This window comes from Halictus rubicundus, chromosome 5 (assembly GCF_050948215.1).
Source record: "Halictus rubicundus isolate RS-2024b chromosome 5, iyHalRubi1_principal, whole genome shotgun sequence".
Classification (NCBI taxonomy): Eukaryota; Metazoa; Arthropoda; class Insecta; order Hymenoptera; family Halictidae; genus Halictus; species Halictus rubicundus.
In genome coordinates this window covers 4,646,681-4,669,584 of record NC_135153.1, presented here as the reverse complement: position 1 = coordinate 4,669,584, position 22,904 = coordinate 4,646,681, and the positions used below count along the sequence as shown (strand labels likewise).

General features: G+C 39.7%; 1 protein-coding gene across 3 annotated transcripts in view; it reads right to left on the bottom strand.

Annotated features, from left to right (window-relative positions):
* LOC143353971 (ankyrin repeat and sterile alpha motif domain-containing protein 1B) overlaps positions 1-22,904 on the bottom strand; it is a 152,995-nt gene that overhangs the window by 104,445 nt on the left and 25,646 nt on the right. For all 3 annotated transcript variants that reach the window (XM_076787601.1, XM_076787599.1, XM_076787600.1), the window contains exons 3-7: positions 22,732-22,888; positions 21,232-21,377; positions 20,884-21,006; positions 5,438-5,664; positions 2,155-2,371 (exon numbers count right to left, since the gene is read on the bottom strand). In XM_076787601.1, the coding sequence (XP_076643716.1) occupies positions 2,155-2,371; positions 5,438-5,664; positions 20,884-21,006; positions 21,232-21,377; positions 22,732-22,888 (870 nt within the window). The remainder of the gene's footprint in view (positions 1-2,154; positions 2,372-5,437; positions 5,665-20,883; positions 21,007-21,231; positions 21,378-22,731; positions 22,889-22,904) is intronic.

Here is a 22,904-nt window from a genome sequence, read left to right as displayed (position 1 = left end):
AGTAATACCAAGACTGTATGCGCTGGAGTAGCGTTTTACCAGACTCTTTCCAACTGGGAACCGGTACTTTCCGTAATATTTTTGCGCGGCCTAATACATGTAACAAAATATGATTTATAATAAGCAACAATAATAATTTTTGACAAAAATATCGTGGTTACGATAAACTTGCTTTGTTAGTGCAATTCACTTTCACAATCTTTCATGACAGAGGCAGTATGTAAGCCTTATGTTGAATATGGCTAATCTAATATTTTCTGAGAATTAGTATTTTTTTCTTGCGGACCAGTATAAACGCTGCGTTAGAGCAATAGGAGACAAAACTCGAGAGAGAAAAAGAATCAATGATACTGTTACACCCATCACTTGTTTCGTGGCAGATCCTTCTGACGCTTGCCGCGCATCATGGAATTATCCTTTAGTTTTGTGGCCGATATCAGTTACATATTTTGTCACAAATGATCCAAAAAGCAATATCTATATTTCATACTACGTGATCTACGTAAAGATATGATCAAACGATGATCTTTTTTATGTGTAAATACTGTTTCTAAAAGAGAATTGATTTTTCTCTTTTTCATACTGTTTTATATTTATGTTATTCGTATGATTTTCAACAAATATTGAAATAGAATTGCCATTACTGTATTCTCCCTTTATTTTGTAATATCTACCTTTTTCAATTTTGTAAATATTATTCTTACTTTGGTTTTTGGGAACTTTTCCCAAAACTTAGCAAATTCGTCAAATTGGTCCGGTATTTACAAAATAAAATATATATTATTGAAAAATATGTTCACTATCTTAATAGATCGGATTGGAACAGATTAAGCAGAAATTATGTAAGCAAACCTTTTGCTTATTTTCTGCGTATTCTTGCATTTTACATAAAAGATTAAGTGGACAAAATTAGCAGACAAAATTAGAGACAAAATTAGCTCCGCGTTTAACGTATCAAGAGCATCGGTGTACTATTTTCAAACGTTTACAATCACTGAAAAATGAATGAACTTTTTATTTGGCTTCTATAGTTTGTAATTGGCCAAGAAGATTTTTATTTTGCGCAAAGATTAGCAGTCTAGTAATTACTCATACGTTCGGTGTGAAAAATATTTCCATTTAACGTCAAGAAAGTATCAATAGAAAAATATACAGAGTAAAGAGTATACACTTGTTTGGATCGATAGTAGTTTAATAGACCAATTAGAAACTGTTTACACATCTCTAGTAAACTAATCCTTCTAACATCTCACAAAAACTCAATCAGTTTGGCGTAATTTAAAAAATTCATTCATTTCTAGAGTGTCCGAATATTTTTTTTGCCCCATTGTAGGTGTAAACACAACTGACCATACTACTGTTATTTTGTATGGAAGGTCTTTGGACAAAGTATTGGATGTATCTTCTCGTTAGTATTTTGGATTGGTGCAGAATTGAGTCCTGAATAAAATACTACAACTAATAACCTAAGTGCAACAGAGTTGAAGTGTTAATCGTCTCTCAATCTACAATCAACGTACAACATACGCTTCTTGAGATTTTGGAATGACACCAAAAAATGGTATAATTGGTTCAATCTTGCTCTTCACTGTATCCAATCCCTAGCTTCCGGGCTCCTCAAGGGTTACGCTGCGTGGTAGCGAGGGCAAGTTTTTAACAAGTATCGTGCACGTCTCTTTCACATACTGGGTGTCACTAATGGTACAACCGTGGTGGGGGATGATTCCAAATGGACTCTGGAGGAATCGTCTGTTCATGATCTAAAAATTCTAGGCACGCGAACTCGACGGATTTTCAAAGTTGACTCTCTCAAAAACAAAGCCTGAAAAAAATGTATTCCTTATTATCAGCTTGTTCCCTCACGTAGAATCACCGCCTCCACGGTTGTAGCACCGATACTGGTACACACAGTATATCAAGACACTACCGTATACGTATACCGATAGTACCGAAACAAAGAGCATGTTCGAGGTACACCAACTGCACAAAGAAAGTCGCACCGCTTCGCAGACAACATGTAGCAGGGGTGAGCCGGTTAGCACGCAAGATCACACATAAAAAAAAGAAGTTTACGACTTAGGGAAAAGGAGCACAGCAAGCGAAGACGCGCGCGCCTAGGCAGTACGAAAGTTAGGGGAGAAAGTGGATACTCACAAAGACATGACGGAAGTACCGGAAACGCGTCGATCGTCGTCTCGAGGCTTATGATAGAACTGCCATTGGGTGGGCGACGTCCCTTCCGCCGGTGAGAGATCATCCCCTGGCCGGACGTTCTCGTAAGGGCTGCCCAACGAATCGCCACCCTGGACCGGAATAGGTGGCAAGTTTTCACTGTCGGCATCGCTCTCCACGCCAGAGGAAGACCTATGCCCTGTCGGCAGCCGAGTTATTCGCAACTGTTAATCATTTGGCAGTCGTACAGGGTGTCACCGATCTGGTGATACCGGCCGCAACGAGATGAATCTATTCCTCGTCCACCTAGACCCCACCCCTAACACTAGAGTAGTGGGGATGTAGGGAGAGTTCTGGATCAGTCAGGGACAGTTCTCGATATATGTCCACAACAGGGGTCTACCCAGGGACCTACAGTCGGGGACAATAATAAGTGGACAGTTAGTGGAAACAGGTAAAAATGAAGTTTAGTCGAATTAACGTGACTGTTACAAACTTCAGTTATATTTATTGTATATCCTTATAGTGTACAGATTATTTAGCGAATAATTGAAGTTCATATTTACATCTTTGTGTAAACACGTCGTACTATAACGAAAATGTCAGCTATTTATCAGGAGACAAAAATTAATGGACACTTGGTTATAATGTTATTGTGAGTTAAGAAATGTATACAAATATTAGGTCACGCTTACATGCAGTGATCACCATCAAACTTATTAGTACCAATTCAAGCTTCGTACAAGTAAGAACATTTATGCAATAATTGCAGAATGCCAGAAACGAAAGACATTTCATATCAAATTCGCCACTTAATTGTATCAGACTGCTGTAATAAATTGAGTCACCGCGTAATAACTCGGATGTGCAACGTATTTAAAAGTGCAATAGGAAAAATTTATAATAAATACCTAGTATATAAGACCGTGAAAAAGTTAAGAGGTCGTGGACGCAAACGCTGTGTGCACCGCCATAGAAGAAGACTGTCGAATTTTTCGTACAAGTCGAAAAGATCGATCGATTGCGGCAAGAAGTATTGCAGAAATAGTGGAAGTAAATGTTTCAACAAAATAATAAAACGAAGCCTGCACGAAGCTGATTTAAGATGCTGCAAGGCTAGACATAAGCCACATATTATTAAAAGAAATATGAGAAAACGTTTAGCGTTTGCAAAAAAATATGTGAATATGCCACTAGCATTCTGGAAAAATATAATTTGGAGCGACGAAAGTAAATTTGAGTTGCGGCATTTAAAAAAGAAGCACAGATAAGTATATTAATATACTAAATGAAAATTTAGAAGAAGCAGTAGTAAGAATGGGTTGCTACGACGAATTTGTCTTTCAATGAGATAATGAGTAGGCACTCTACTAAGAAAAATAAAAATTTGTTAAGGATTCCAATATTAAATTGCTCGAATGGCCGGCCCAGAGTCCTGATTTGAATCCTATCGAGAACTTATGGAGTTTAATGAACGAAAAAGTTCCATTGGACCAGCGAAATAATAAGGCCGATTTTTTCAAAAGATTACAGTCTGAATATGAAAAAATTAGTAACGATTATATTGAAAAGTTAATACAAAGTATTCCTCGACGTCTGGAAGCCGTAATACATGCAAAAGGCGGCAATACTAAGTATTAATTTTGTTGAGTTCCATTTATTATGCATTTCATTGAGTATCCACTTATTTTTGTCTCCTGATAAATAGCTGTCATTTTCGTTATGGTACGGCGTGCTTACGCAAAGATGTAAATATGAACTTCAATTATTCATTAAATAATCTATACACTATAAGGCTATATAATAAACTAACAACTGTCATGTTAGTTCGATAAACTTCATTTTTGCCTGTTTCCGCTAACTGTCCACTTATTTTGGTCCCCGATTGTATATCGGCTAGGAGATACTATTCTTTGATCCAAGCCGAACGTAGAAAAGAACAGCGGAGCTCTACAGGCGACCGAGGACTCTCGATCTTTTTATACGGTAGTGAGAATAGCTCTGGGACTTTTATCGGCTGGATATTTGGGACAAGTATCGAGAAAAGACTGTACTTGTAATGCGAAGTGGGGGTATCAAGTAGTGGGGCGTAGATGTTTACAAGCAGCGTTACCAGACGGTGTGTATTCCCCTTGAAATGATTCGCCCTCTAAATATGGCTCGATTCTCCTTGTAGTGGGAATAATGCGACTTCACGTTTCCCCTCTTGTCACTGATATGTATCCCGTGCAGAGCGTCGCGAGAGGGGAATCTTATGGTGGAGAGGGAAGCGTACAGACTTTTTTCGGCAACGCTGCTTACAAGTTACTCTTTGCCATCGTCTCGTGGACGAGGAATACATCAAGCTTGGGGGACGCGGTCTCTATTCCCCTTCTAGCGAACTACTCCTACCACGCCTATTTGACTTGACATCTTGCATTGGCATACACTTTTCCTTTCAGAAAACCCCAAAGAAAAAAGTCCATTGGCGTCAAATCGCACGATCTTGGTGGCCAATCCACATCCTCGCGGCGGATTTATTTTTAAAAACGGACTTTTCCGTCTCTGCAAAGTCTTCACCATTTTCGTAGTAAATTTTCACAATTTCTACGCGTTGCTCGTTAGTGTAATTCTCCATGGCTAAACCTCAACACTTCCTGATGCCAGTTGTCAAAGATTAGTGCTGTATGTATGTTCGCCGCAAATAAAATGGCGCGCAATTTAAAATGTCAGGTTATTTTAGGACACCCTTTATCTATAATAACCATATCCAACAATGGTTCCAAGCTTCTAAACTAGGTTCAGTATTCTCTATTTTGCCTTTACATTCTTGTTTGCCGCTCACGTGTGACTACGATATAGACGTAAGATTATCACCAAAGATTATCACCACCAACAACACGTGTTACCACTGACTTTAAATATGCAGTCTACCAATATGGTTCTCGCCAAAAGCCACGAGCATGCACAGTTTACTGCGACCTTGTGAGTCACAGATAGTTGTCACATTACATAACTTTTGTCATTTGTAGATCGCTCGTCGAGTCAGATATTTCATCCGGTAGAATTGGCATTAATTTGATTGCGTTCTCTCTTGTCGAACTCTCCGGTATTAAGTACATTTATCAAGTCACATCTTAACACCTAAGTTTTGATAATATTGAACGGCAAGGCCCTAGCAATAAATTCCTCTGACAATCTACCGCGAGATCGTAATAATTGCGTAGATATAGTTCAGAGAAAATAGAAATTGGTTGCAAGCAAAGCATACTGCGTGCAAACGCACTTTTTATCACTGCAGTGATATCCTGTGTGACGTTCGTTGGAAATTGGCCCAGCAGGTCCAGGACCGTGTTCTCCCTTGAGTCCCGAATGCCCAAATCAACTCCTCTGTCGAGCAGAGCCCGCACCACTTCCATCTTTCCGCAGAGCGCCGCCTCGTGCATCGCGGTTCCTGCAGACGTCCGTGTATTCACGTTGACGCCTGCAGCGAGCAGCACTTCTACCACGGCTCTGAAACCAGAAAAAAAAACAATTTTCACGTGATATTATTTCTGTTGTTTCATTTTCATTTCATATGCATTTGTTCGACACCGTCTCATTGACCCTTCATTGCTCATTCGAGAAATACAGAATAGTTCCGAAATCGTGATACAAGCGGCCGGCGCACATTTAGTAACATTTTGCCAAAAAATTAACTGTCTCATATTGACTTACGTTGACTGCTTATTGCTTTCTAAATATCCATCAACCTTGACAATTAAAAAATTAATAAAATTTAATAAATACTATTACTGTAATAAACGGTTAAAGTTGGAAGTTTTGAAGATAGCCTTTCTCATGGAAAAAATTGCTTTTCTTCTTTGAGATGCACTGACGATCCTTTTTAATATTTTCCTTCCAATTTTTTTTTAAATGAAAGGTTTATCTTTAAGCTGTAAATTACCGTTGTCGATTAAAAATTACTATTCATAACGTATTAAACATGCAAGGTAGAAAATTTTCAAAATTCTTAAGACTTCGCAAGGAATATATTCTGTATCATACGAGATCATAGAATTTTACAAAATGGAGTATTTTCAGCATACTTTCTTCTACGCAATCATGTAAGAATTATTTCCCATCTCGTCCCATATCTCGCGTTATTATTGCTTAAAGTCGCCCGCGTCCGTGCGGCTAAGCGCATAGGTTCTCGGGTTCTTCGTCGGGACTCTTTGACGACTAAAAAACACTTTAGGCACTAAATCAAATTTTATTTAAAGTGCGATTTTTCAAAAGCTTAGAGGTGTAATATATTTACTAAGCTGAATGTGTTTCTAATAGTCGTTAAATTTGTAAATATATTTAAAAAATAATAAAAAAAGCTATTGAATAAACAACAAGTGTGGTGCATTATGCACCATTGAAAAAGATTACTTGTTAATACTCTACAGCCCAAATATCACTTCGATATCTTTAATAGTTTAGAAGATATACGAAAATGTCACTTTTCGCGTTTTAGATCACTATGCGGTGTGTTGATTCCGTGTGCAAAAGCTCGTGCTGCCATCTAGCGGACCCGCTCGTTAAGCGACGAGCGACAGTCATTACATACCAACATGGCGGCGCCCTTACCTGTCAAAACGCTGAAAATCGTACATGCACACGCATAAGTTTTGAACTAGTGATCTCCTGACATTAAAAGTTGGAGTTTTGGTATTTTCTTGTCAAAATCTACAGGATTACATAAAACAAGTTTAAAATTTCTGGTTTTCTGAGGTGAAGTTAAGTCAATTTTCATATTTATTAATAACGTTATAATTACATGGTATGAAAGAGCAGCTGTAGTATTTCTCAACTGTGCTAAGCACATGAACATAATTTAATAGTTGGTTTTGCCCTGCAAATTCACCCTTACACAGACTTAATTTACTTCTTTACAAAGCCGATTAACCCTTACGCAGACTAAATTCACCTCTTTACAAATCAAATTCATTCTTACACGGACTAAGTTCATCTTCTTACAAATCAAATTCACATTTCACTGTTGCATGCAAAATTCAATTTCTCTGGTAACTCAAGAGTGAAATAACACAATGCCATTTCCTAGCCACTTATACTCGACCCAATTTACGGTTAGCTTTAAGTATCTTTTGCGAATTTCTTAGTAAACTGTGAAAATTAAATAAAGATAATCAGAAAAAAGTATAGTTGGTTTTGGACAACCCAGGCCCCTATACGGCAAACTATTTCTATCACCATATTCTCGAATGATGAAGCCTATTAACGAAGTTTCTTCTGATCCCTTACACTATGAACAGTTGGTGGATGTTACATATTAATCATTCTGTTGCAATGACTACCCCCACAATTGTCGCAATGATTATACAGTACCTAGTAACTGGCCCAATTGTGACTTGGTTGTTATTGAAGATAAAAATAAATTGTAGTCATAATTTAACTACCTGTCATCATAATGCTGTAGAATGAAATGTGTAAAGAATGGTAGTAACGTAGTGTCTGATAATGGTAATAAATTCTTAACGTAAAGTGTGATACTAGTAATGACAAATTAACCGACGATTGAACGAGTCGACAATCATCGTCGTTGTGTGTATTGATTGATAAAACGGCATATTGTGCAACACGCGCGGTTTTCAATAAAGATTCTCACAATTTCATAAATGCCATTGGATTGATAAAATCGTGTTGCGTTGTGTATGATCAATTTGATTCTACATCTTGTGATATATGACTTAAACTGAGTTCACGTTGCCGCAATTGAGAAGCACGCGATCGAAGTCATTGCGTGCGCCGACTTCGGGTACAAAGCCAGAATCATTTCTGAATAAAGATTCTTACATAGTAAGTTCGGAAACGATAGAGAGGGGAACACACGTACCGCAAAGGGCAATCAAACATTCTCGACCTAAAACGCGGCAACCGATCAAGAAAATTCGTCCGCGACCCAGAATAGATATCGAAGAATATCCGTTCGCTAAGTTGGCGTCGGCCAGGCCGCTGGTCGGTGTAACAGAATCGGAGTCCGGCTGAAAGTGGCCAGGTTGCCGTTCGCATTTCCCATTTCGGCTGATAGGGTGCGCGAAGCCCCAGGTTTCGTTTTGTATCTGTCTGGTAGCCGTGCGCCGACTGCAGTGACCGCAGCCATCCGTCGCATATAGGATTCGTGGCTGAGAATCGGATTCACGTGCACCTATGTTGTTATTACCGTGCCATAGGGGTATTTGTATACTGGCTTACCAAGAGCACCGATATTGAATCCGATAATAGACATTACTCCAGTCCCGTTCCCAATCCCTTCCCGCAGCCCGGCCCTCCGTCCGAGCCCTCGGGTCTCTTTCTCTCCTTTGGCGAGCGGCGCAGCATTCGGCCGATCCGCCAAATATCGTGGCGAACGCGTGAAATGCGTGCGTGAACGCAATCATCGTAGTGTGTGCATCGGTACACAACCGTGTCCCACCGCGTTCAGTGTGTACACTTCGGACCGTGCACTCGGCTATCGCGTACACACGCGAACGGCCCGGCCCGGCCCGACCCGACCCGAAATCGACTATACCGAGAACGAGAGCGTACGCGATCAAGTTCTGCGCAACAGCCACCGTATCAGTCTCGCGCCTATCCAACATTCAAAATGCTCGCACCTACACGCACGCACAAGCGCGCGATGCACCCGCACATGCACAACAGTCCGCCCGCTCTGTTTGACCGTGGAGATTGCCGGACCCTTTCGAACCTAATCAACGAGATGAGAGCTGATCGAATTGCGCGACACTTATTGCATTACGCGACGCGAGCGTCAATTTTTTTTTTCACAGGGCTTTCGAGCTTTTCGTGTTTTTTCTTCGTTCTTTTTTTTTTTTTTTTTGTCGCAGGATGCTGTTCGGTGTCGACGAGGGATCGGGAAATTGATGTTTTCGTGCCGACTTTCTGCCGATGACGGGATATTGATTCCATTTCTTCGGCTACGATGTTAGCGCTGTTTGCGCGCGGATGTTGCGTCGGGTGAAACGAGGACTCGAAACTGCGATCGTAGTTGTTGTGTAATGGATAGATACTGTGTCTTCTTGTGTCGCTTGTGGGGGCATTTGAGTTGATTTTAGAGACTCCGGTTAATTTTTAGAATAAACTACGATGCAAACTTTCCAACAATCCGTTTACGCTAAAACCACTAGTCTTGAGAAGCGCGTTCTTAACTCTCCTCCTTCTTACACTCGTTACTCTCCTCGAATACTATCGAAAAGAAGCATTCTTTTAATTTGATAGAAATTAAAAAAGAGGGATTATTCTGTTTCTAACAAAATAATAGTGGCGAAGAATTCAATTTAAAATGTACAATATAGAGTAAGGGACCCAATTACTGTGGGGGTACCAATTACTGTGTCTACATTAATTGTACTTATTTTTAACACGTTCACGACGGGATGTACCACCGGTGGTACAAATACAACGGCCAAAAAACGGCCCCGTCGTGAACGTGTTAAAGCATAATGGATATTGAAAAAGAGATATTAAATCATTTTCATTAAAATCTTCTGAAATTTCGTTTAGAATTTCTTGTATACAACGTTACTGTATCGCCGTGTAACTTATTGACTTGAATGTGCTGAAAATGCATAAATGTAAATAAAACTTTTCCAAATAGAAAAAAATATTTTGTTTGCTATCCAATTGGCTAAAATCTCTTTCTATATTAAAATACATACTTTTTTTTTGAAGAGGTCATTTGACCGCTCATGGTAGGATTAGGTATACATGAAATGTCGGTAGGTTTAGTGTTAATATTCACTATGCTTTAAAAATAAGTATAATTAATATAGGCACAGTAATTACCACCCCCACAGTAATTGGGTCACTTACCCTACGTGTTTTTTTTATGGAGGCGTTTCAGAGATTTTAAGATCACCTCAATTTTTGGAATCGAGAAATGTCGACGAATGACATACAAATCCGACCACTATTATGTCATTAAGAATGTCAATAATTGACTTTTTAATACGCGTTCTACAGAAAACTTCTTAACTCTATACGTAAAAATTGTGTCTTAACTTTTATAACATTTTTATCCAAATTTGGAATCGTTCAAACGTAGGACCGTTCAAAGCCTGTAGGTCCACTGTCTGACATGTAAAGAATGTGAGGTCATATCGATAACATAAGAAGTAAATATACAGGGTGTCCCAAAAATGTTGTACTTCCCCTGTATATAATTGTAAGAGTTCAAATATTATAAAAATGTTAGTTGTAAGGATGAGTGTTGTGAGAGATGGGGGGAGTGTGTGAAGTTCGTGTAACGATTAATTAGAAAATTTAAATTGAATATTCACACATATGACGCATTGAAGAAGAGGTAAACTGAAAGTAGGCAGTGCGCTGCGTGACGAGAGAAAGTGTCAGACATTTTGAAAGAGTTGACACTATATTATAGAAATTATTCATTAAATTATTTGAAATCCTGCATGTATTTTCTATTACACATTCTCATTTTAGTGGGCACTGAAAATTAAACAAGGACTCTTCCTCAGATTAAGTGTATCCCATTTACTATAGTCACCTATGGGTAAATAGTCTTAATCTGTATGTATAGATTGATGCTTGATGTATATTGTATCGATTGTATAGATAGATTTGTGGTTAAACACGACTACAATATTTACTATTAACCACTGCTGTTAATGGAATATTTACAGGGTGTCCCGCATACCGTGGACAATCGATTGGAAAGTGATTAAAATCTTGTCATTTGATGCTTCGTTTTCGATCTTCTCTATGAATGATTATAGCTTCGTAACGTCTCGGCATGTTTTCAACCAAATTTCGGTGTACGAGACAGAAAGCGACCTCCATAGCTTTTTAATTACAATATATGCATTAATGATTTCCTTGAAGTTTCTGCTTCATTTTCGATAGTATTTGCATCGGGGAAAGGGAATAATCTATACGGTTCCGCTCATTAGATGATGTCTCAGTGCATACCAATATGGCGGCGCCCTTACCCGACAGAAATGCTTAAACTTTACACATAAATTTTGAACCAGTGAATTCCTAACATTAAAACTTCGATTTTTGGAATTTTTCGCAGAAATCTAGAGGATTATTAAAAAAAAGTTAAAAATTTCTGGGTTGCCAAGGTGAAGTTAAATCAACGGTTCCTCACGATAAACAACTTTTTTGGTGACCTGGCGACTACGTGCATCAAATGAGTTTCGATGCGAAAAAGTTCCATTTATAAATCGAGTCTCGAAGTACGATTTGAGATTTATACGATAATAATTACGCGAATAGGGACATTAACACTCAACCTACCAAGCACAAACCATATAAAAATCAAACGTATTATAGAAAAGAGAAGATTGAATTTACTTATACTCATCATAATATGTGCTTCAATAAAGATAATTTAGTAATTTCCTATGAAAACGTTTTTATAGTTAGAATAATTCTGAAGTAGAAAACCGGTCATTTTGACCGTGGTAAGTTTAGTGTTAAAAAACAGAATGAACGGAAATTGTTAATATATTTACACCCGAAGGTGCTTCAGAACAAGGAACAAAGGGGTCTATTTGATGATCTGCGCGACTCTGATAACTTTCTAAGACTCGCTGCAATTGGTCGTTGAGTTCGTTCGCCAGATATGGTCGCTTAATGTTTGGTAACAGCCCTCATCGTACAGGCGTCTGTAATTGGACCGGTTTCACAATTTTACAATTGATAACATTTGGGCCTATTCACTGCTTTATTTAGCAAATTTTTAAACATATTTTTGGTGGTGCTTCTTGTAGACATATTAATTAACTATTCTATTAGCTATTCATTCATTTTAATTCCTAGAGACTGAGTAATTAAATAACGATTTTGATACTCTGGATTAAAATATAGATAAAGACCCAGGCTCATCCGTTGGAGGGTAAAGCAGAGAGACGGCCTTATAGGTTTGTCGCGGCGTGAAGAGTTCTTATTGCAATTCTCTGAACCGTGGCACTAAGTAAGGCGTACGACTGTATAGAATATTACTATACGATGCAAACAATAGCAACAGGAATGAAGGAAGAAGAAAATTCTTACTGGAATACACTTGTCATTCGTTTTCTTTTGTGTCTCGTAGTTTGGTCGCGAGGTATACAGGGTCATCCGTTTTTAAACGGCCAAACGTCAACCAGCTATACAGGACCCCAAATGAAACAACTTTCACCCCAAACACTTTTTTTGATTCGGTCTTGATTTTTAGATAACTGCAAAAACCCGTCATTTTTTGCGTTCACTTAAGATTAAATATATTAGGACTGCAATTATGTATCTTGATGATTTTTCCTTTGTTTGGTTTAAAATAAATAGGGGCATCTTTTTTATTAAGTCAACTTTTTTGTATGACCTTTGGATCTTGGTTTTTTTTTTGACATGGGCCACGCCGTGGAGACTGAATGAAATAACTTCGAATCAAAAAAAGTGTTAGGGGTGAAAATTGTTCCATTTGGGGTCCTCTATAGCTGGTTGACGTTTGACCGTTTAAAAACGGATGACCCTGTATATGCACAACCACCAGAATGGCGGAGGTCGATCTCCATAATCGCGACCGTTCGACGACGTGAAACCGCCGGAATAAAAAGTTCGAACAACGCGTCGACATGACAGTTCGGCAAAGACCTCGGCTCCCTTATTATTGACGCATCTGTGAATAGTTCTCCGCGAGCCACGCGAGGCGACAAATGGCGAGCGTGCATCGCCGAGCGGCAAACACCGAGCGGCAAACACCGAGCGTACACACTCGGAGACCACGCACGATCCGTATCCGCGTGTAAACGCGCAGCGGGCTGAATGTTTCCACGCGTGCTCGCTGCAGCCTCCGCGTTTATCAACGACGGCGATGGGGAGCAGAGAGGAGGAGAGGGGCAGGAGGGGAGGGGGTCGGCTGTTTAACCAAAATTCGACGGATAAAACGCGGGCGCGTTGCCTCGATCGACGAGGAGGCCGGGGATGTGGGATGGAGATCGAGCGGATCGAGCGAGGACCGCGTCACCAGCGACAGAAAATGCATCCATCGGACTGTGTATCGCGACGCGATCGCATTATAAGCGGCGAGCGCCAGTTAAAGCGATTACCGGCTGCGAAGCTGCATAGAAAAACCGACGTTATACCCGATTACAATGTGACTGCCGTTTCGCGGGGATGCACGATCGCCGAACGATTTTCTATCCGGCCGTTTCGAGAGCCCTCGTTACCCAACCCCCAATACCCCCGGAGCAACCCCCCCACCCCACCCCTGTCCGCCGTACCCTCGCGCGACTCGTCCGACAACGTCGATTATTTTAAAGGCTTACCAGCCGGATTACGGACGTGACGCCGCGATGTTGAATGAGAACGAATTGGCCGAGCAAAGCGTTAAATACAATTCCGATTCGCAGCTCCGCGAGGACGGTGGGAACCAGTGCCGGAGGGATGAAAATTTGGGGCACTTTGGGGGAACGAAGGCTTGCCCGTTGTTCGTTTCGATGCACGGTTCTACGACAGGAATGAAAAAACTAGATCGTTGCGACACGAGTGTCTTGCGGAAACTCGCAACCGCATGATGAATTTTGGTTTCGTTCATACTGACTAACCGATCGCGACGCACAGTGGTCTAAAACGCGAAATTTAATGACATTTTGCCCAAAAAATCAACTGTCTCATATTGACTCATGTTGAATGCTTATTGCTTTCTAAATAGCCATCAACCTTGAAAATTAAAAGATTAATCAAATTTAATAAATACCATTACTGTAATAAACGGTTAAAGTTGGGAGTTTGGAAGATAGCTTTTCTCATGGAAAAAATTGCTTTTCTTCTTTGACATGCACTGACGATCCTTTTTAATATTTTCCTTCCAATTCTTTTTTAAATGAAAGGTTTATCTTTAAGCTGTAAATTACCGTTGTCGATTAAAAATTACTATTCATAACGTATTAAACATGTTATGCCAAATGCAAGGTAGAATATTTTCAAAATTCTTAAGACTTCGCAAGGAATATATTCTGTATCATACGAAATCATAGAATTTTACAAAATGGAGTATTTTCAGCATACTTTCTTCTACACAATCATGTAAGAATTATTTCCCATCTCGTCCCATATCACAAGTTATTATTGTTTAAAGTCGCCCGCGTCCGTGCGGCTATGCGCGTAGGTTCTCGGGTTCTTCGTCGGGACTCTTTGACGACTAAAAAACACTTTAGGCACAAAACCAAATTTTATTTAAAGAGCGATTTTTCAAACATTTAGAGGAATAATATATTTACTAAGCTGAATGTGTTTCTAAAAGTCGTTAAATTTGTAAATATATGTAGTATATCAAGTATGGTGAATTATGCACCATTGAAAAAGATTACTTGTTAATACTCTACACCCCGAATATCACTTCGATATCTTTAATAGTTTAGAAGTTATACGAAAATGTCACTAAATTTCGCGTTTTAGACCACGTCGCAACGTGCCGCTTAAAAACGATGACAACGCCACCTGTATTAAATCTAGATATTACCAGAAAATGACAGTGTTTCCTCTATATATGTCCCAAATGCCTAGCCGGTAAAAGTCCCAGAACTATCCCCACTGCCGCGGGACATACTCCGTGAGGGTCCACGAACCGAGGCCTCTAGAGAATAGTATCAAAGAATAGTATCTCCTGGCCGATATATGTCTCTGGCTAGACCCGTGTTTTGGACAGTTATCGAGTAAACGATGTGCTGAACTCCTATTATCCGAATCCTCCTGCCGCCAAACGGTTTGGAGAGATAAAGTCTCACTGTACTTTTATTAACATACATATTTGTACTAATTGGAGCGTGTTAGGATTGTACGAAGAACCGCAGTTTACTCGCGGCGCGATAAAGCAATATAATCGCGCGTGGTCAATTTCAATCTGTCGAATCACCTCCACGATTATTGCGACAAATACAACGAAAACATGTTTGAAGTTCGCTGGCATTATAATGGTCGCCCCTCGACTCGGCTGTTTGGTAAATAACTGTTTAAAGAATCACAATAACGAAATGCACAAAAAATGTGTACATAAAAGCGTTAGCGAAAATCTGGCCGAAAGAATTGTTTTATAACAGGCACCGAAATTCATTCCCGTTATTTAATTGCACAGCACCGGCGCAACCGATTATCCAGTTAATCTTGCATCATCCAATTGAACGGTTCAATTAATCAAATAACAAAGACTCGTGCTTACAATATCGTTTATTTAACTGGACATTTTTACCGTGCCATGTAACCATCGCCGATTATTTGTGTAAATACTAGTAAATCGAACGGGCGGGACGTGCTCGCTGCGATATTTGTCGAAATTCTTTTCATCCACCGCAAAATATCTCTTTTGTTATCATAGGGAAGCTTGTTTTATCGCTCGTATCGATCTACCAATCGTTCATGCAACGCCGAATTGTGTTTCATTCTCTCGAAATAAATTTCAAAACGCTCGCGTTGCCAAATACAATTCACCTGTCACACCGTCGATGTATTCTCAGCTTATTAAACGCGGTACACGTGGATACGAGATCGAAAACGAGGTGGGGGACGAGTCTAAACGAATTCGTTTCCTTCGTTAAACGCGCAAATCAAATTCAACATTGACTATGAACTTTTTGTAAAATTGCTCGCGTTAATGTGTAAACTGTGCTGACAAATTACAAGTTGACAGACCGTCTCTCTTTTGTAAACTATTATTTTCTAACCCTCAACTCCGTGTAACTTTGAAGTTGCACATATTCCTGTGTCCATTCTTAAATGCCTTGTTCTGTTGTACAGTGATTTCTCTATATACGTCGCCAAGGCCTGGATGATAAACGTCGCGGAATTATCCCCACTACCGGTATATCCCGCGAGAGGCCTCGGTAAACACAACACGGCTCGAGTATATCTCCTGGACGATACACGACGCTGACAAGACCCGTGTTGTTGACAAGTATCGAGAATTCACTGTATTTTCTTCGTGACAAAGAATGCGTGATGACCTTTTCAAATTCTAGAAAAGAAACAGTAATGCTTGAAAGTGTATCACACCTAACAATCTGATCTCGCGCGATGCATTTCGAAACGCTTTTCAGAGTGAGTGAAGGTGCACAGACGACGTTGTTCCTGAAGGGTTGATCTGTGTCTAGCAGACATTCTCAATTACATAAATTTGCTCGTATTCGTGAAAAGAAATTCGGACTATTTCAGCAAGATCGCTGGCTAGTCTCAGAATTAAGGTGAATCGTACACTTGTGAATAAAAAGAAATGGTAGAAATGCAATTCGTTGCGCTGAAAATGCGCATGAAAAATGAACGTGGATCCTGTTATGTACAGGGGTTAAGGATCCGCTTTCATCTCCGGGTAGGAGGAAGCGGTTTCAAAGTCAGAGAAGAATAAGGGGGCCGGCAAGCTGGAAGCCAACGATGATCCTTGACGTGGTTGAAAACAAATCCGTTAAAGGAGTACGATATATCCGCAGCGCGGACGCGTTTATCAAGCGACAGAACACTTTCAGGCATGAAAGGGTATTAAACATTCTGGGATGGTCGGAGCAATCGCGATTCGGCTAGCCCGTGAGAGCCGGGCTGATCTAGGTCGGTACGTTTCAGAGGTAATGATTAATACGATCCTCGTAATCGAGTGGCGGTCAGCAATCCGCACGGATGGACAGAGCTGTTGACGGTACAATGCGATCGAATGCATTCGCTGAGGCTCAGCGAGGAATGAGAGGGCGATCGGCAGAATGGTAATATAGGACGTGTAACCAGGAGAGGGTTGCGACGGATCATGCCAGCCGGAGGACGTACATATCGTATTCGACGGAATTACGCAACGCGGTGCTCTCTGATTGGCTCTAATGGGCAACGCTGCAAATGGCTCGACGTCGTTATGGTTAGCTGAAACGAGTCCATTGTTGTTCCTGCGATACAATGCTAGGGCCGAGTTACCCGGTACTTAACACTAACGGTTCCCGGGAAAAGGTGACTTACGTTTCTCAGACACAGGAGCAAAGGGAGTGGTCGTCTTGGTTCGGCGAAGTTGCGGATCACCGAGCTTCTAATCATGTGTTCAAATCGCCACACACGATCCGGCTTATTCTTTCTTTGACTTGTGCAATAATAAATAAATAACGGAACACGGTTGAACCCATCCACGATACGTTTGGTGCGGTGGTTCTTAACCTGGGGTGCGAGGGCAGTTTCTAGATTTTCGATGGAAAATTTGTTTTTCAATAAATAAATTATCTTGCAACAAATGTCATTTCCTAAATAAAGAAATAGAAACACATTTCTCAAGGGGGTGCCGATCACTGAAAAGGTTAAGAACCACTGGTTTAGTGTATAGATTTTCTTGCCAGTCTTGAAAGAACATGACCGATGTAAAGACGGTAACCCTAACTGCAGTGGCTACTATTGTAAAGAAAAAGAAAAATAAGCGCAGATCTCAAATGAAGCGGTGGAATCATTGATTACTAAGGAAAGCAGAATTAACCCTTTCAAGACGGTACGAACAGAACGGACTGGTACACATTAAAACCACCAATAATGCAAAACAGAAGAATCAATCGGCTTGAAAGGGTGAAGCCGTATCCAATTATTAACCCTTTGCACTGGACTGTCCTCTCTAAGGAACCGCCACAAATTACTATACTGTAATTGAAAACAATTCCCGGCTGAAGTTCTGAAAATCGGTCCAATCGGATTGAGCTCAAATTTTGCACATAGCCTCATTTTGTATGAAAAACATATTACCCAAAAGGATTTTTGAAGACTCGAATGAAAATTATTTGTCATACTAGTATCATTTTCTACCTTACCGACGAATTTTGGTTACGCTTGGTTATGTTTGGGATGTAAAACACGTGTTCCGTCAATTGAAAAGGACAGAATTCGCTGTAGTGAATGTCCAATAAGGTAGGAAATGATATTAGTACGATAAAATAATTTTTTGCGTCACCAAAAATCCTTTTGGGAAACACGTCTTTAATGCAAAATGAACCTATTTACCAAATTTCAGCTCAATCAGATTTGACCGATTTTCGGAACTCTAGCCCAATTCCTACATTACTGACATAAGACTTTGTGTTTCATAAATTGCTAAACGTTCAAGCAGGGTACGAGTAAGTAAATTCACCTGATTTCATATGGAAATCAAAATGAAAAAGGAAATAGTAACAAAAATATTCTAGACTAGATGAAATGTTCGTATTCTAAAACCCAAACAGCTTCGAGTGCAAAGTGTTGAACGAATTAAGATTAGAACCTCAAGATTGGTTTAATTATCTACGTATGGGAGGAGACGATTACGATGAACTGTGTCAGATTATATCTTCATTCATAATGAAAAGAGATACTGTGATGAGAAAAGCTATAACACCCCATGAACGCCTCAGCGCAACTTTGCGTTTTTTGGCAACGGGAAAAAATTACGAAAACTTGAAGTACACGTGTGTGCAATATCTGCTCAAGCTTTGGGAGAAATTATACCGAATAAAACACATCCTATGCTTTATTCAACTTCTCCATTTTTAAGCTCCTTCCGAAAGCAGTTTCTTAAAAAATTTATTTGTTTTACAGCTGCTTTTTATCAGTCTCTGGATCCACTTCTTTTAATTTATCAATGAAGAGATTACATGCTGGGTTAAACTTTATTTCAGGAAACCAGAAATTTTAAACTTTTTTTATGTAATCCTGTACATTTTGGCGGGAAGATGACGAAAATCCAATTTCAATCCAAGGAGATCACTAGTTCAAAAGTTATGCGTGCGATTTTCAGCGTTTTTGACAGGTAAGGGCACCGCCATGTTGTTATGTAGTGACCGTCGCGCGTCGCTTAACGAGCGGAGCCCTACAGCGTAATTTTCTACGCTCCAAAAAGACGTGTTTGACAACACAGTAAAAAAATATGAACTAGATTAGCCAAACATGAATCAGCCTGGACTGGACCTACTATACAATTCATAGTCATTCAATACCGCTAATAACACTGCGAGTAGTTCCCTTTGCCAAGCGGCATAACTGAAACGGGATAAAAAGCACAATTCACAGTCGACTATTGTTAACAGCGCAAGCATTTCTCTTCCACAAGATAATAGCCAAATTTTACTACCCTCCCCTATTTTGTTGTACACGTATCATCGTGTTTCACGATGAATACTGAAGGAATATTATAGAAGGGGTCGGATAAAAGCCGCTAAAGCTTTCTTTCGGTCGCGTACCTCAAACACAAATTAATCGTGCGATTCGTGTACGCGCTCGGAAGCCGAGTGTACACTAGTTCGGCAGGGTTCCGCGAATCATGAATAATCTAACAGCGATCCTGATCTGCAATGCAATATAAAATAGATTTCATGGACACCGGCTGCAAACGCGTGGGCCGCCACCCCCGTGTGTTGATCGAACGCCATGCACGATCATCGGTTCAGCTTGATTAAATAAAGAGAGAACGCAGAGCTGTTGAGCGGTATCGAGTAGTTATTGAACACCGTATAATCGAAATCATGGGTTAAGATAGACTAGACGGAATAATCAATGGAATCGCAAACAAATTCTGCGACTATAAACCACGCGATACAGAACCTTAAGCTACGTCCACCATGAAACATCAACGAGCAACTTTTACTCGATGTTCCGTGTAGCTTGAAGAAGTAGCTGCTTTTACTGAATAAAGGACGAAGAAGAAGGCAGCAAAAAGTACGTTGTTGTTTCGGTGTGGACACGGCATTACACGTGAACTAAATATGTAATTAAAACAACATGTTCTCTATACTCTTCGAATCAGTTGTTAGGTAAATACAGTCTCTACTCGATAAATGTCCCAAATATCTAGCCTATAATTGTCCCAGAACTATCCCTCCTACCGCGGGGTATACCCCGCGAGGGGCCCCGAAGCTCGAGACGCCTCGGTCGCCGAAAAGTGTAAACATAATACAAAACACAATAACAAAACTTCTTCATTTTTCATTATTTCTTTATGGGACTTTCACATATATATTTGTGGTATTTTTCTGATGAAAGTGATACCGAACACGGTATAATTCGGATCATATTTACACTAATTTTCCTTTTATATAATTGTAATAAGAACTAACTTTCATTGTTCATTACTAGACAGCGGATTCTATGCATATATGACAAAAATGGGTAAGTGCAACTTGAAACAGTAAAACTATTAGAAGAATTTGAAAATACTGTTATATTATTTTTAACCTATTAAATGTATTAAGAAGGAAAAAAATGTTTGTTTCACTGTAGTTTGTTGCAATTCAGACAGAAAATTTTTATTTCTCATAAAGATCCGCTGTCTATTCATTACACAAGTAAACATTATCGGAATTCTATCATATTTGGTGTCATTTTCATTAGAAAAATGCCACGAATATGTTGGTGAAAGCCCCGCAAAAAATAATGAAAAATAAAGGTGTTTTGTTATTGGATTAGACCGACCCTTATTATGTTTACAACCCTGAGCGACCAAGGCTCTCGAGGTTCGTTCTCCTTTTCTACGTTCGGCAGTGGATCAAAGAATAATATCTTCTAGACGATAATTGTCCCTGGCCAGACCCGTGTTCTGGACAATTGTCGAGTAGACACTGTATACGAAGAAAACGGGACGAAATCGAAAGGGGAAACGAAACGTAAGCAAGCCTGTTTTATTCAATCGACAGATACTCTGGAGTGCTCAAGATCAGACGGAAAGTAGTAGAATTATTTCGGATCATAGTTCGTTGATCGTAGACTTACCTGTGGCCATTTCGCGAAGCCAAATGCAGCGGAGTATGAGGAAAAATCACTGACGAGGAAGAGTTCCGAAGAGGTACGATCAGCTCCGGATACGTGCTAACGAGTAATTGCACGGTTTCCAGTCTACAAAAGATAATTAACGTCACTGGGGGAGTGTTGAGCCAATTAGCAATCGTCATCGATCGAATTATACGGATAGCATTAAGTAATAACTAACAAGGCGAGAGTTTTATTGTTTTCGGCCGTTTGTCGCGCAAACGGAGACAAAAATCTGAGCAAAGTTTCGATTTCAATTTTTTTTAAAAAGGGCGGGGGTGTGGAGGGGCAAGAATGGCACGTGCAATTTACCTGCCATATTGTGCGGCGAGATCGAGTGCAGATTCTCCCCGGCTGTTGCGGATACTGGGGTCGCATCCGTATTGCAACAGCTGTGCCACCACTTCCGTGTGCCCATACTGTGCTGCACAGTGCAACGCTGTCTCGTTGTCCTTCGTCTGCGATCATACAAAGCCGGTATTCCGAGTTAACAAATTACTTGCTCTCGACTCGCAGCATTGGCAACTCCCGAATTAAACTCGAAATACCGTCGGGCAACTCAAACAATTCATTAACCCGATCGAATCATTGTTCAATCGTAAAAACACAAGCAGTCCTATAATCTTGAAAAATTCGTTTGTAATATACTACCCATGGAAACAATTATTCGATGAAACAAATCGAGCGTCTATCGTAGTAATTATTTATACTGCTAATGGGGAAGATAAACGATAAAGGCAAGTGCAATTATGAAACTTGTCATATATGTATAAACAAAATATTAATATAAAAATGAATATGTTTGTTTTTTTTTTTTTTTAATATACAGAAGGAGCAAATTAGACACTGATTTAAGGAAAGCAATAATACTAAAAATAAGGTTTAAGGTTTTATAAGGTTGGGGGTAACTATTCAGAACGTTTTTTGTCTATTATCATTGTCACCATTTAAATTATTAAAAAGTGTCCTATTGTTTTGTTATGCTATTTAAATTTCTGTATTATTTTTACATGGAGGTAGACAGTTTATTATTTTATATTTGGTAAAAACGCAAGAGAATCCATCATTCTATTAATATTTTTCTAAAAAATCAATAGCTGTTATACTATAATTGTCTACTATGTACAGTAATATTTTTCGCAATTTTGATGGAATATTTTGTGCCACGGGTAGTAGAAGAAATTAAATAATTCTACAGAGACGAATTTTACGTTGCTATAATGTTGAGAACAAAAACGGAAGATTGAATTCTTACACCATTTTGGGGAAAAAGTCTCGTGCACGAAAATCCATCAGGACACTGAATTATCTTTCTGAATATATTAAAATTCTACACAGTTTTGACACAATGGTGTAGAATTTCACCGTGGGATTGTAATTCAAGAAAGTGTTTAAAGAGTTTAGCCGGATATTCGAGCTATTTTTTACATTTAGAATTTGCAACTCAAAAATCGAAAAAAGTTCTCTAATATGCGGTTCGATGCCTACAATGTATCAACATTTCCTCGGGAATTTTTACTTTTGATTAAATGGGGCAAAACCAGTTTTCTCGAATTTTTCCCGGTAACTAGCCTTACGAACAAGGTACAGGAAACTTTGCAAGGAGTATCCTTCATTGATAGGCTATCGAACGGCGCATGATCGATTAAAATAGGCTTTCCGACCCCCATATTCGGCTAAACCCTTTCGAAGCAAGATTACCGAGACATTTTTCGTATGTAAACGGCAGATCGTTGAGCGCATTAACACGGTGTCTGTATTTGATTTGCTTTTTTAATTAAAGAAGTAAAGAAAAGGCATAAATTCACTGACCGTAAGATTCACTTTGGGTACCGAAGGTCCTTGGGTAAGAATTAACCGCACGATTTCAGCGTCGCCCGCCCAAGCTGCCAAATGAAGCGGTGAAGAGCCTTTAGGGTCGACGACGTTAGTGGAAGCCTCATATTGGAGCAATAACTTTACCACCTCCCTGAGGATAAAAGCGT